At 35.5% G+C, this 16,242-nt stretch overlaps 1 protein-coding gene across 8 annotated transcripts in view; it reads left to right on the top strand.

Annotated features, from left to right (window-relative positions):
* Positions 1-16,242, top strand: part of CASK (calcium/calmodulin dependent serine protein kinase) — a 414,851-nt gene that overhangs the window by 363,543 nt on the left and 35,066 nt on the right. For 4 of the 8 annotated variants that reach the window (XM_061179470.1, XM_061179468.1, XM_061179469.1 and 1 more), the window contains exons 15-18: positions 1,654-1,732; positions 12,098-12,183; positions 13,256-13,324; positions 15,949-16,017. In XM_061179470.1, the coding sequence (XP_061035453.1) occupies positions 1,654-1,732; positions 12,098-12,183; positions 13,256-13,324; positions 15,949-16,017 (303 nt within the window). The remainder of the gene's footprint in view (positions 1-1,653; positions 1,733-12,097; positions 12,184-13,255; positions 13,325-15,948; positions 16,018-16,242) is intronic. The other 4 variants (XM_061179474.1, XM_061179472.1, XM_061179473.1 and 1 more) reach the window with 1 other exon arrangement.

The raw sequence follows: 16,242 nt of genomic DNA, 5'->3' as shown, positions 1-16,242 counted from the left end.
ACAGAAAGATGTCTGGGAAAATCCCCAAGCACTTGAAAACTAAATTATCCAATTCTAAATAACCCATGGATGAAAGAAGAAATCAAAAGGGAAATTTTAAAGTATTTTGAAGTGAATGAAAATGAAACCACAACATACCAGAACTTATGGGATACTGCTAAAGCAGTACTTAGGGAGAAATGTGTAGCACTAAACACCAATGTTAAAAAGAAGAAATATCTTAAAACAATGACCTCAGCTTCTACCTTAAGAAACTAGAACAAAAAGAGCAAATTAAACCCAAAGTGAGTAAAAGAAAAGAAATAATAAAGATCAAAGTGGAAATCAATGAAATAGAAAATAAAAACAATAGAAAAAATCAATAAAACTTTTCCTTTGACAAGATCAGATCAGTCAAGGGAAAAAAACACACTAATTACCAGTATCATTCATAAGAAAAGTGACATTACTGCAGATTCTACAGATATAAAAAGAATAATAAGGAAATATGGTAAACAACTTTATGTCAATCAATTCAACAACCTAAATGAAATAGACAAATTCACTGGGAGACAGAAACTACCAAAGTTCACTTAAAAAGGAAAAAACTGAATTGCCCTATACTATTTAAAAATTGAATTTAGGTTAAAAAACATCCCTCAAAGAAAACTCCAGGCCAAGATGGCTTTACTGGTAAATTCTACCAAACATGTAATAAAGAAACAGTACCAATTGTATACAAACTCTTCCCAAAACATTGAAAAGAAGGAATTCTTCCCAACTTACTATTTTTGATGAGAAGGAGAAGGAGGAAGAGGCAGCTAGCATTACCCTGATACCAAAAACAGACATTTTACAAGAAAAGAAAACTGTAGACCAGTAATCCTCGTGAATATAGATGCAAAAATTTTAAACAAATCCATATCTTAAAAAAGGAAAAATACATCATGGCCAAGCGGAGACTAATCCATTAATACAGCTTTATTTATAAGAGACAAAAGCTAGAAGCAATTCAGTGGGTGAATGGATAAACAAAATGGTATATCCATACAGTGGAATATTCAGCAAGAACACAGTATGAACTATTGATACATGCAATGATGTAGTTGAATCTCACGTTGTGAGTGAAAAAAAAGCAACATAAAAGAGTTCATACTGTATGAGTTCATTTATAGAAAGTGCAAACTAATCTATAGCCAGTGAAAACATATCAATGGTTGCTTAGGGATGTTGAGGTGGGGGAGCAGGGCATGGAGGGATGTGAGTAGATTACCAGTGGGCATGAGGAAACTTTTGGGAGTGATGGCCATATTCATTATCCTGATTGTGGTGATGGTTTCACACATGTATACATATATCAAACTTGTCAAATTGTACACTCTACGTAAGCATATGTCAATTCTACATCGATAAAAAAGTTTTAAATTATTAGCAACATGGAAAATAATTACAGGATTAAAAAGCATTATACAAAATGTATGTGTACTATTATTATAGTAATCAAAATATCAAAATTAATATTTCTGTCATGGCATAATGGAGTTTTCTCCTCCATTTTCCATATTTTCTTTAATGTTTCCCTAACTTTTGTAATTAAGGTTATCTACAGCAAAATCACAAATATAAAAAGAAGTGCCTCTTATAGTAATTCTGTTTTTGTTTAACTTTTTACAGGGAATCACTTTAAAAATGAATGAGCTAAATCACTGTATTGTTGCAAGAATCATGCATGGGGGCATGATTCATAGGCAAGGTAAGTTCCATATATAATTCCTTCTTTCCTTCCTTAATTTTTTTCCTGTAGCCTAGTGTTTTATGATCCATATAAAAGATCAGTTTCATTTATGTTTTATATAAATGATTTATTTAAGTTATCTGTCTTTGGTTTTAATCACTGTTGGCCTCCATTCGCTTTTATTCATCTCCACATGCTCCAATCTGTAGATACTCAAGGGAGGGTGTATTATAGTTTTGTTGCAGGAGCATCTCTGAGTCACTCTTTAGATCCTGACTTATTAGAGGCCATGGGAGATAAACTAAAGCATTATCGTATCAGGCCTCAGGATATGTGGAAGACATCTGTACTGGGATATAAGATAGATAGATATATATTTGCAAAGTTAAATGACAGTTGAAGAATTGCTCTCTCATTCATTCAGGAATGAGATATACTATTTGTAAATTAGGAAATTAGAATTTGATAAATAACAATATAAAATTTAAATGGTAAAATAAGAGATATCAAACCTGTGATTAAGTTCTTAATACCTGCTACAATAAGTGCAGTCATTCTGAGAAGGGAATACACTAAGGACTGAAGTAGACAAAGAATGATTTTTTGAGAAAGAGGAACTATTGTTAACCCTCAGGTGGACGGGATTTAGACATGTAGGTTTAGGCTCCTCTTTGAAAGGACTGAGTTATATGCATTAGTATTTAGAGCCTGATCCAAAAATGATTCTCCTGTCCAAAAATTAGACTTCCTTTCTTTGAGATCGTGTTATTTTTGTACTTAACACTTCTTTCCTTAACCCTGGAGAGCAAGAGGTAACACCATAAGCCTTTTAGTGCCTTCTTGTCCTCTTTAGAGATGACTGCTGTGTCTGGCGTTACTGCTGCCTTCAGAGGAATCTGTAGGTTTCATGAGTGGATAGCACTCACACAGGAGGATGTTTGGTTTTAAATTCCTGTATGAATTTTTTGTTTATTATTTTCAATAACTTGCTATAAATTCAGTAAAGTCACAACACCGTTATTTCTTTAATCTCTTTTTCTTATATTACCGCACTGGCAAAAACCTGCTGTCTTTAATAGAAGTGGTATAGTGAACATCCTTGTCCTATTCTTGTTTTTAAAAGGTAGCTTTCCAAAGTTTCCCCATGAAGAAGAATATTTACTATAGATTTTTAGTAGATACCTTTTATTAGAGCTGAAGAAGTTCTCTTATATTCTTAGTTGCTGGACATTTTAATTATGATTGGGTTTTGAATTTTATCAAATGCTTCTTCTGCATCTGCTGAGATGATTTTTTTTCTTTTTACCTATTAATGTGGTGAATGACTTTTTAAAGACATCCTAATGATAACCACCCCGCGCCTGGCATTTTTCAGATAAACCCAGCTTAGTCATTGTGTATTATCTTTTGGTATGTACTGCTTGATTCTATGTGCTATTATTTTGTTTAAGATTTTTGTGATTGTAATTAGGAGTGAGACTGGCCTGTAGTTAATTTTCCTTTCCTGTGTTTCTCTGTCTGATGTTAGTTTCAAAGTTACATTGGCCTCATAAAATGACTTGGAGAACCTCTCTTCATGAGTTCTCTGAATATTGTATAATATTGGAATGATTTGTAGCCTGTAAGTTTAGTAGAACTTGCCTATAAAACTATCAGGGGCTAGTGTTTTGTGTTTGGTTTCTTTCAAGGAAGATTTTTTTTTTTTACCACTGTTTCAATTTCTTTAACATTCATAAGGCTATTCAGCCTTTCTATATCTTGAGTGAGCTCTGGTAAATTACATTTTTCTGAAAAAATCTTAAGTTTTTAAAATTATTCTAGTAAGCGTCTTCTTAGTGTCCACTTACCTTTTTATTTTCTGCTGTCTCTGTAATTATGTACCCTTTATTCCTAATATTTATTTGTGCCTTGTCTCTTTTCTCTTGATCAACTTACCAGAGGTTTGTTCAAAAACCCACTTTGGGTTCTGTTAATTCTCTCCATTGTATATTTATCTTCTATTTTATTGTTTTATGACCGAATTTTTATTTTCTCCTTCCTTCTACTTTCTATTGGTTTTATCTAACTTTTAAAATTCAACACTTAGTTCATTTATTCCAGTCTTTCTTCATCTCTAATATATGCATTTAAGGTTAAACTCTACCTGTCTAAGTACTGTTTTATCAGTATCCCACCAGTTACGATATGAAGCATTTTTATTGTGATTCAGTTCTAAGTATTTTTGAATTTCTAGTGTTATATTTTTCATTGACCCACAAGTTATTTAGAAATATTTTTATGTACCACATTGAAGAGGATTTCCTGTATATCTTTTTATGTTTTACTTCTAACTTAATTGCATTGGGGTCAGAGAATGTGGTCTGTATGACACCATTTCTTTGAGGTTTGTTCAGACTTGCTTTATGGCATAGCACTTTAATCATTTTTGTAAATGGTCCATGTGTACTTAAGAAGACTGTTTAGTCTTTTTTTTTTTTTGACTATTCTTTAATTGTTGCATGCAGAGTTCTCTACATGATTGCTTGAGGTTAATTTTTTTGTTCAAATATTCTATATATTGACTAATTTTTTGTCTGTTTGACCTATCAATAATTGTTGAAATATTCCAATTATCATGGTAGAGTTTCTCTATTTCTGCTTATAGATCTCTCACTTTTGGTTTTATATATTCAAAGCTGTTTTATTAGGAGCATAGAAGTGCCTGGTAACCATGTCTATCCTTAATATACTTTCTACTTAAAACCTATTTTATATTAATATAGTTATTCCAGCTTAATTTTAGTATTTCCTAGCATGTCTTCTTCCCTCCTTTTATTTCTAACCATTCTGTGCCTGTATGCTGTAGAGTGTGTCTTACAAACATTTCCAAATTTGGGTTTTTCATTTTGTAATGCACTCTGATGATTGCTATCTTTTAATGGGCAAGGTTAGTCCATTAATATTTATTTTGATGATTTCTATCATCTTGCTTTTTAACATATTTATTCCATATTTTAATTGATATTTTTCCTTCATTTTTGTTCCATCCCCCCACCCGCAGGTAAATTAGAATTCCAGCACTCTATTTCTATTTTTTAGGTGGTTACCTTGAAATTTTGTCATGCACATTTGACTTGACATATACTAAAGTGAAACAGTATGTTATTCCCACTCCCAAAGAATACAAAGACATTGGAACATCAAGTTAGATCCCAGTCTTGACTTGCATATTATACTTGCCCAGCACTTTCGTTCTGTCCTGTTTTAAATCCACAAATTTGAAATTACTCTTAAAATACATGACCATTTTTGTTTGGATTTACATAAATGTTTACAATTTTATTTGCTCATCATTCCTTTTTGCATTGCAGACCATCCTTTGGGGAGCATTTTTCTTTCTTCCTAAACTATATCCTTTAAAGTTCCTTTAGTGATAGTCTCTTGTTGATAAACTCCCTCAGGTGCTGTTTATCTGTAAATATTTCATTTCAGCCTCAATCTTTTTTTTTTTTTGAACATCTTTATAGGAGTATAATTGCTTTACAATGTTGTGTTAGTTTGTGCTGTATAACAAAGTGAATCAGCTATATGTATACATATATCCCCATATCCCCTCCCTCTTGCATCTCCCTTCCACTTTCCCTATCCCACCCCTCTAGGTGGTCACAAAGCACCAAGCTGATCTCCCCGTGCGGTGTGATGCAGCTGCTTCCCGCTAGCTATTTTTTTACATTTGGTAGTGTATATATGTCCATGCCACTCTCTCACTTCGTCCCAGCTTACCCTTCCCCCTCCCCGTGTCCTCAAGTCCATTCTCTATGTCTGCGTCTTTATTCCTGACCTGCCCCTAGGTTCTTCAGAACTATGTTTTTTTTTTTTAGATTCCATATATATGTGTTAGCATACGGTATTTGTTTTTCTCTTTCTGACTTGCTTCACTCTGTATGACAGACTCTAGGTCCATCCACCTCACTACGAGTAACTCAATTTCGTTTCTTTTTATGGCTGAGTAATATTCCATTGTATATATGTGCCACAGCTTCTTTATCCATTCATCTGTTGATGGACACTTAGGTTGCTTCCATGTCCTGGCTATTGTAAATAGAGCTGCAATGAACATTGTGGTACATGACTCTTTGAATTATGGTTTTCTCGGGGTATATGCTCAGTAGTGGGATTGCTGGGTCATATGGTAGTTCTATTTTTAGTTTTTTAAGGAACCTCCATACTGTTCTCCATAGTGGCTGTATCAATTTACATTCCCACCAACAGTGCAAGAGAGTTCCCTTTTCACCACACCCTCTCCAGCATTTACTGTTTGTAGATATTTTGATGATGGCCATTCTGACCAGTGTGAGGTGATACCTCATTGTAGTTTTGATTTGCATTTCTCTAATGATTAGTGATGTTGAGCATCCTTTCATGTGTTTGTTGGCAATCTGTATATCTTCTTTGGAGAAATGTCTGTTTAGGTCTTCTGCCCATTTTTGGATTGGGTTGTTTGTTTTTTTGATATTGAGCTGCATGAGCTGCTTGTAAATTTTGGAGATTAATCCTTTGTCAGTTGCTTCATTTGCAAATATTTTCTCCCATTCTGAGGGTTGTCTTTTTGTCTTGTTTATGTTTTCCTTTGCTGTGCAAAAGCTTTTAAGTTTCATTAGGTCCCATTTGTTTATTTTTGTTTTTATTTCCATTTCTCTAGGAGATGGGTCAAAAAGGATATTGCTGTGATTTATGTCAAAGAGTGTTCTTCCTATGTTTTCCTCTAAGGGTTTTATAGTGTCTGGCCTTACATTTAGGTCTTTAATCCATTTTGAGTTTATTTTTGTGTGTGGTGTTAGGGAGTGTTCTAATTTCATTCTTTTTCATGTAGCTGTCCAGTTTTCCCAGCACCACTTATTGAAGAGGCTGTCTTTTCTCCATTGTATATTCTTGCCTCCTTTATCAAAGATAAGGTGACCACATGTGTGTGGGTTTATCTCTGGGCTTTCTATCCTGTTCCATTGATCTATATTTCTGTTTTAATGCCAGTACCATACTGTCTTGATTACTGTAGCTTTGTCGTATAGTCTGAAGTCAGGGAGACTGATTCCTCCAGCTCCATTTTTCTTTCTCAAGATTGCTTTGGCTATTTGGGGTCTTTTGTGTTTCCATACAAATTGTGAAATTTTTTGTTCTAGTTCTGTGAAAAATGCCAGTGGTAGTTTGATAGGGATTGCATTGAATCTGTAGATTGCTTTGGGTAGTAGAGTCATTTTCACAACATTGATTCTTCCAATCCAAGAACATGGTATATCTCTCCATCTGTTGGTATCATCTTTAATTTCTTTCATCAGTGTCTTATAGTTTTCTGCATACAGATCTTTTGTCTCCTTAGGTAGGTTTATTCCTAGGTATTTTATTCTTTTTGTTGCAGTGGTTAATGGGAGTGTTTCCTTAATTTCTCTTTCAGAGTTTTCATCATTAGTGTATAGGAATGCAAGAGATTTCTGTGCATTAATTTTGTATCCTGCAACTTTACCAAATTCATTGATTAGCTCTAGTAGTTTTCTGGTAGCATCTTTAGGATTCTCTATGTATAGTATCACGTCATCTGCAAAGAGTGACAGCTTTACTTCTTTTCTGATTTGGATTCCTTTTATTTCTTTTTCTTCTCTGATTGCTGTGGCTAAAACTTCCAGAACTATGTTGAATAATAGTGGAGAGAGTGGGCATCCTTATCTTGTTCCTGATTTTAGAGGAAATGGTTTCAGTTTTTCACCATTGAGAATGATGTTTACTGTGGGTTTGTCATATGTGACCTTTATTATGTTAAGGTAAGTTCCCTCTATGCCTACTTTGTGGAGAGTTTTTATCATAAATGGGTGTTGAATTTTGTCAAAAGCTTTTTCTGCATCTATTGAGATTATCATATGGTTTTTCTCCTTCAATTTCTTAATATGGTGTATCACATTGATTGATTTGCGTATATTGAAGAATCCTTGCATTCCTGAGATAAACCCCACTTGATCATGGTGTATGATCCTTTTAATGTGCTGTTGGATTCTGTTTGCTAGTATTTTGTTGAGGATTTTTGCATCTCTGTTCATCAGTGATATTGGTCTGTAGTTTTTTTGTGACATCTTTGTCTGGTTTTGGTATCAGGGTGATGGTGGCCTCGTAGAATGAGTTGGGGAGTGTTCCTCCCTCTGCTATACTTTGGAAGAGTTTGAGAAGGATAGGTGTTAGCGCTTCTCTAAATGTTTGATAGAATTCGCCTGTGAAGCCATGTGGTCCTGGGCTTTTGTTTGTTGGAAGATTTTTAATCACAGTCTCAATTTCACTGCTTGTGATTGGTCTGTTTATATGTTCTATTTCTTCCTGGTTCAGTCTCAGAAGGTTGTGCTTTTCTAAGAATTTGTCCATTTCTTCCAGGTTGTCCATTTTATTGGCATAGAGTTGCTTGTAGTAATCCCTCATGATTCTTTGTATTTCTGCAGTGTCAGTTGTTACTTCTCCTCCTTTCATTTCTAATTCTGTTGATTTGAGTTTTCTCCCTTTTTTTCTTGATGAGTCTGTCTAGTGGTTTATCAATCTTGTTTATCTTCTCAAAGAACCAGCTTTTAGCTTTATTGATCTTTGCTATTGTTTCCTTCATTTCTTTTTCATTTGTTTCTGATCTGATCTTTATGATTTCTTTCCTTCTGCTAACTTTGGGGGTTTTTTGGTTCTTCTTTCTCTAATTGCTTTAGGTGTAAAGTTAGGTTGTTTATTTGAGATGTTTCTTGTTTCTTGAGGTAGGATTGTATTGCTATAAGCTTCCCTCTTAGAACTGCTTTTGCTGCATCCCATAGGTTTTGGGTCGTCGTGTTTTCATTGTCACTTGTTTCTAGGTATTTTTTGATTTCTTCAGTGATCTCTTGGTTATTTAGTAGCATATTGTTTAGCCTCCATGTGTTTGTACTTTTTACAGTTTTTTTCCTGTAATTGATATCTAATCTCTTAGCGCTGTGGTCGGAAAAGATACTTGATACCATTTTAATTTTCTTAAATTTACCAAGGCTTGATTTGTGACCCAAGATATGATCTATTCTGGAGAATGTTCCATGAGCAGTTGAGAAGAAAGTGTATTCTGTTGTTTTTGGATGGAATGTCCTATAAATATCAATTAAGCCCATCTTGTTTAATGTGTCATTTAAAGTTTGTGTTTCCTTTTTTCATTTTGGATGATCTGTCCATTGGTGAAAGTGGGGTGTTAAAGTCCCCTACTATTATTGTGTTACTGTCAATTTCCCCTTTTATGTCAGCCTCAATCTTGATTACTTTTGCTGAGAGCACAGTTTTAAATTAATGGTTACCATTCTGTTTTCTTTTGGCATCTGTGGTTTGATATCGAGAAGTCTGGTGTCACTATAACTGTCCTTGCTTTGTAGGTGATCTCTCCTTTCCCCCTGGACTTTTTAAGGTCTTTGTCTTTGACGTTCTGTAGTTTTACTACCTCCCAGCATGGATTTCTTTTTATTTATCCTACTTGGGATACATTATTCTTCCTGGAGCTGTGTAATCATGTTTTCATCAGTTCAAGAAAATTTACAACCATGTTTCTTCAAATATTGCCTCTTCTCCATTCTCTCTGTTCTCTCCTTCTGAACTCTAGGTAGATGTATGTTAGACGTACCCTCCATATCTCTTAATATCTTTTTCATATTTTCTTTATTTCTTGTTTCCTATTTTCCTTATCTCCTTATTTCTCTGAACTGCATTCTAGACAATTTATTTGGTTATGTCTTCCAGTTCACTGAAACTCTCTTCAGCCATATATGAACTCCTGTTCAGCTCATCTGTTCATTGGCTTATGCTACCAATTATATTTTTCCTTTCTAGAGGTACTAGTCACTTGTTCTTCTTTTTATTTTCAGATCTGTCTGTTCACACCTGATAATCTCTTGTTGCATGTTCATCCTTGTAAATAGGTCCCTTTCTTTCCCCTAATATTTAACATATAGCTATTTTACATAGGCATACCTTGGAGATATTACAGGTTTGGTTTCAGACCACCACAATAAAGTGAGTCACATGAATTTTTTTGTTTCCCAGTGCATATAAAAGTTGTTTGCACTATGCTTTCATCTATTAAGCGTGCAATAGCATTATGTCTAAAAAATATACATACTTTAATTAAAAATTACTTTATTGCTAAAAAATGCTAACCATCATCTAAGCCTTCAGCAAATCATAATCTTTGCTCCTGGTGGAGGGTACTGTCTAGATGTTGATGGCTGCTGATCGATCAGGGTGGTGGTTGCTGAAGCTTGAGGTGGCTCTGGCAATTTCTTAAAAGAAGACAACAATGAAGTTTGCCTCATTGATTGACTCTTCCTTTCACAAATGATTTCCCTGTAGCATGCAGTGCTGTTTGATAGCATTTTACCCATGGTAGAACCTGTTTCAAAATTGTAGTCAGTTCTCTCAAGCCCTGCCACTGCTTTATCAACTAACTTTATGTAATATTCTAAATCCTTTGTTGTCATTTCAACAATCAGGTAAGTTTGCCATCGTATATGAGCACAGTTCATGACACCCCCAAAACAATTACAATAGTAACAGCAAAGATCACTCATCACAGATCACCATAACAAATATAATAATGATGAAAAAGTTTGAAGTATTGAGAGAATTACCAAAACATGATGCAGAGACATGAAGTGAGCAAATGCTGTTGGAAAAATGGCGCAGATAGACTTGCTCAACACAGGGTTGCCACAAACCTTCAATTTATAAAAAATGCAGTATCTTTGAGGCACAGTAAAGCAAGGCACAAGAAAACAAGGTATTCTTGTATTCTATATCTGACCATTCCAATATCTATCCTCCTCGAGGATCTAAATCTGTTTTTTCTCTTTCTGATGACTCGCATAGTAGTTTGCCTTATTGTATGTTTGGTGATCTTTGATTGTAAGCCTATTGCTTGTTCAAATCAGTGGGAGTCTTGGGGGCCTAAACGGAAACGCTTTCCTCCAGAAAGGGTTTGTTCCTTGTTCTACCAGCTGCCATGGAGTACCACTGATCTGGGTCTTGGCTCCCTACAGAATCCTAGGCTCAGCTTCTCTAACTTGCTATTGGCCCAAGGCTCAGAATCCGGCCAGCAGGCATTGCAGCAATGGTATTTACCCCTCCCACTATTTCATTCCATCCTTACTTTGCCACCACTCTGGATGCAGCTCACAGGGTTCTTTTGTGTGGAGGGGAGAGTGGGGATGAAAGTGGGAAGTGTTCTTGGGAATTTGCATTCCTTTTGTGAGACCAGTAACACTTCAAGAGGTGTGCCCTAGATGGGATATGTAGTTGTAAGAAAGTCTATGAGTGCCTAATCAACCATATTTGAAACAAAAGTCCCCAAATTTTTATGTTTTATTATGTTAACTTTCAAACATGAGTAGAGAAAACAGTGCAGTCAGTTGAAGTAGAGAAAAGTGGAAAGAACAGTGAAGTGATCGCCCACATACCCATAAGCCAGGTAGAATTATTGTTAATTCATGGGCACACTGGTTTCATCTGTATTTGCCCTACTGCCCACCCCCCTGGATTACTTTGAAGCAAATACCAGGCGCCTTATTTTATTTATATGCATTTTAGTGTGTACCTCTTAAAGATACAATGAGCTTTTCATGATGAAGTCAGGTCAATAAGTAAACGTGCACAATTCATAAATAAGAAAGCAAAATTTTACATAACACTATTTAACCATTGGTTCTCGGTCACTTTTTCTAGTTGAAGTATTACAGGACCCTGAAATGCCTACCAAGTTATTATTAAAAGGTTGCAGTATGTCTAATATAAATTTGTTGTTACACAGATATTATCATATCATAATTCTTTGAAAATCAACAGCCTTTGTATCATATTTGGTAGATAATAATGATAATAACAGCAAACACTTAAATGGTACTGACTGTGTGCCAAGAACAGTTCTAAGCCCTCTACATGTATTAAACTCATTTAATCCTCATAACAATCCTATGAGATAGATACTGTTTTCATCTCCATTTTACAAATGTGAAAACCAAGACATGGAAAGTTTCAGTAAGTTACCCAAGATCTTAAAGCTAGTATAAGTGATGAAGCAGAGATATGAACCCAGACAGGCTGCATCTAGAAGTTGTAGTTTTCAACCACTATATACACACTGCCTCTCTCAGAAAAATAAGCAGATTTCTACAGCCATCTTTCAAAACTGTGTTTTCCATAAGTTATGTGTATCTGTTTTGGTGAGTTTACTATGTGAGCCTAACTTGTACCTGGTTCTGAAATATTGGCCTTCAGTATTTAGCTTAATTTTTTTAATTACTTACGTTGCTGCCTTTGGATTTTATTATTATGAAAGTATATATCATTTCATGTTTATAATTTTGTGTAATTTCTTAGGTACACTTCATGTCGGAGATGAAATTCGAGAAATCAATGGCATCAGTGTGGCTAACCAAACAGTGGAACAGCTGCAAAAAATGCTTGTGAGTAAATGAAAGTCTCTTTTTCTAAGATTGACTTTCAGTTCATTAACTTATTTATTAATGCACAAATAAAGGGTATTCTTTTATAATCAGAATATATCTGGTACCATCATTTGTGTGGACTTGAACTTACACAACATTCATAAAAACTGAGAGCTAGGAAAATGTTCACATGCAGCAGAGCTTAGAAACATTTTGCCCATCTTTAGCAGTATGGGCTTGAACATTCTCCTTTCAATCCTTTGTCTCCTGTTTCTTATCGAGCAGATGTTTAAAGAAAACCTTTGCAGTTGTGCATGCTTCTGAACTAGTTTCTCACTGACCTCAACTCTGCTGACATCAGCAGTGTCAGAAGCCTCTTTCCTGTGTAGCTGAGTCATAGCCAGCTGTATTGGATTTCTCTACAGCACAGGGGAAAGGAAAGTCATAGTAGACCAGGCCATTTTTTACCGTGTATATTCAAAATCTGTGTTCAAATTAGGCTTTGGATTGGGGCGGGGTGGGGGGTGCAGAGTGACAGGCCCTGGCAAGCAGAGGGAGATGTTTTGGACCTCTTGTCCTGGACCTTCTTCCCACCACAATGTAGCAGCCTCCCATGTTACTTATATCTATTAAAGGTGAAATAAGCACCACAGACTCACTACAGCCAAAACTAATGTCAAAATTATGAAATAAAGAGCAGATTTTTATGGAGTACACCATCATAATGTAGCCTACCAAATATAATTCTTATGTAATTACTTGTTCTATTGTACAGTTCAACTTACATTCACTCTTGAAAGACATGTCACTTAGAGTTGTATTCGTGTCTATGAAAAGGTAACCATCAGAGGTCTGTTATACCATTGCTGTATGACCAGGACAGTCAGCCTTGACTTTGCAGGGCTTTTCCCAGGAATAACCTCCACCGTTAGTGTGAGCAGTTCCTGCTTTTATAACTCGGTTTCATTTTAGGCCCATGCACTCTCAGCTGACTTGCATTAAATACACCCCCACATTTTCAGTGGTTTCTTGCGCGTTTTTGTGTGCAACATTTGTTTGTTAAAAGAGCTCTCCTTTTTTTTCCCTCCAGCGGGAAATGCGGGGGAGTATCACCTTCAAGATCGTGCCAAGTTACCGCACTCAGTCGTCGTCCTGTGAGGTAATAGCTCTAACGAAACACCCCGTCTCCTCTGGGTTCTTAACTAACTGTCTGCTGATGGCTGAATGTTTTGGCTTTCTGGGAAACTGTTTCTGCCTGTGCTGTTGATCACTGCACACCAATTTTACAACAAAGATAACGGAACAGAGTAGGTCCCATCCACCTACTCAGCCCTGCTTCCATGGGGATGTCCTCAGCACTTTAACTTTCTGCAGGCTGGAATCAAAACAAAATACATATAGAGAAGCTCCAAATAATGACAAAGGCTTAATAAAGAACAAATAGAGTCTCTGGGGAAAAAAAAGATCATAATTGCAATAATATTTCCAGGAAGTACATTCACTTCCCTTGTTAAGAAATCACATAGATAGTTCTTCTTTCCAAGGATGTGAGAAGTGGTCTATTTCTGTTAAGATAGGGTAGTTCAAATAATTGTGACAGGTCTCTAGATGGATGTTAAGTCTATGAGAAATTGATAACTGACGTTATTAGAGGAATATAGGCTTTTGCAACCTTCTGTGAAATTGTTTAAATTGGAATGTTATCTGATTCGTAAACAAGTAAGTTTTCTAGAGTAATACAAACCCAAAGTTCCTTTCTTACAATAGGCTTATCCTTTAGAAATTGTAGCTTTCCCAACCTATATTATTCAGTTTGCTATTGGTTAGTAAGTGAGATTCAAAAATCTATTCTTTTTATATTTGGAAATATGAGCCGGCCTAAATGGTATCATCCTTTGGTCATTGCACATTCAGTTTGAATATTTTTTTCTGAAGCTTGTTCTTTCTTGTGCATCTTCCAAGTATGTGTACATCAATATGAAGTACACATTTCCTCCAGTTAATATTTAAGACTGGCAGACAACTTATTTCATCTAGAAAATTGAATTTGTACTTAGGAGAAATTATAATGTTTCTTCCAGTCTCTAGTAGTGATGTAAATTTCACAAGAAAAATCAGAGGCTTCATGTTTTTTTGTAAACCTATTGAAGATATGTATAAGAATTTGTAGTTTTGTCAAGTATATTTTTAGTGAGCCGTGACAATTGGGGTTTCTGTTATATCAGGTCTTGAGCTCCTCTCGGTGGCTTTTTATGGAACTTCAATTAGTACTATATTTCAAAACAAAATATAGAACTACTTCTGCTCCAGGATTTATAGTTTTGAAATTTGTTACCTAGTACACAAACCTTACTGGAAAAGAGAGACTGTCACATGCATTTTTATGTAAAGCATTTTGATAGTCTAAAAATCACAGGTGGTCCTCATACCATTTCTCATCTTGGAAGAAATTTAGTAAATACGATTGATTTTTGTCTTTTTGGCTCACTAACCAGAAAATAATGTTAGTTATTAAAAAGTTTCTCTTGCGTTTTTGAGTGGTTGAACTAGTTTTGGGGTGGGACCAGTATTACACATATAAATGCTATGCTCTCGAGTAAGAAGAGCCCTCTCTTACCTTCTTTACCTCTGAAGAATAGGAAAAAATGTATTCCCCTCCTAGCCCTACCCCCAATCTGTTTGACTCTCCTGTGCTCTGGCAGAATTCAAGCCTGTGGTTAGACTCTTCCCAGCTACAGCAGTACTTCCCAAAGAAAAGCTCTCTGGCCACCTTCATCAGCATCCCCCTGGCCGTTGGTAAAAGAGGGGACCCCTGCCCCACACCCTGGCCCTACTGACATGAGTCTTTGGGGGTGGCGCCTAGACATCATTCTGCTCACTAACATCTGACAATACTCATCTAAGGGGTCCCATTATTTAAAGGCTAACAGGTTCCGGAGGTTTTCTTTAAGTCTTCTAGAAAAAGCAAATGTCTTTTGAGCAGACATGCACATTTCAAAGGTTTCAAAGAACTCTACTAAACCAAAAATTTTTAAATACTTATTTCATCCCCTCCTTTTTCTAACATTAAAGTTGATTTGGACAATAAGGGAGTGGAGCCTGGAAAGGATTTTGAGCATGTCACATAGTATAGTGGCTGTGGCTGCTGGGATCTTTGCCAGAATCTTTAGAGGCTCAAGATTATTGTTTTAATTAATCCGCTAAAATAATCTAAAAGAATAAAGGTTTCTTCTCTGGTGTATATCTATCTTTTACCCTTATTAGTAATATCTATCCTAGAAAGATTCTAAGGTGATTACAACATGAGCAGTCTTTTTTTGAGATTCACTTCACTTCAAATTGCATCATTCAGTAATTTTTGATACCAAAGTACCTAAGGATTATTAAATACTTTTCAAACCTAATTTTCAATAAAAATTAGGCAGTTGGGATCTTCAGCACAATAACTGTATAGTAATATCTGTCATTTTACAGTACTTGATAGGATTTTAATATCAAGTCACCCTTCGGGGTCTTATTTAAAGAAAGCAAAGGTTATAGAATGTTAGAGACAGGAAATAAACGGTTAATGAATGACACGGTCATCACTTACAATATGTGAATCTTCAAACTGTAAAAAATTTTTTCATACTTCTGTGAAATCATGCAAGTAAGTCAGTATGGCACCTTTATAGCTAAAACCTCAAAGGAAATGGTTGTCAGACTGTGGTTGTAACTGTTGATGTGAATATCTCTGTTTCTGTGCTGGTGTTCTGTGTTAATGAACCTTGTGTCTTATTTCAGAGAGATTCCCCCTCCACTTCCAGACAGTCCCCAGCTAATGGTCATAGCAGCACTAACAATTCTGTTTCGGTAAGAACTCTAGCTCCACACAGCAAAGTGTGACAATTTTGTTGGTGCCACCTGCCATGAGTGTTCTAGTTACATGTGTTCAGTGGAAATATTGTCTTCTGCCGATATACAAGGCTACTACAGCTACAATGCAGTTTACTCCTGGAAAATCTTTTTCAACATTTTCTTCTCATTAAAAATGCCTTTCATTAGTTAAATTTGAAGAAATGTAGTTCAAGACTGCTT

The sequence above is a fragment of the Eubalaena glacialis genome, chromosome X, assembly GCF_028564815.1.
Source record: "Eubalaena glacialis isolate mEubGla1 chromosome X, mEubGla1.1.hap2.+ XY, whole genome shotgun sequence".
NCBI classification, from domain to species: Eukaryota; Metazoa; Chordata; class Mammalia; order Artiodactyla; family Balaenidae; genus Eubalaena; species Eubalaena glacialis.
The sequence above is the reverse complement of the archived record's forward strand: the minus strand, read 5'-3'. Positions and strand labels throughout refer to the sequence as shown.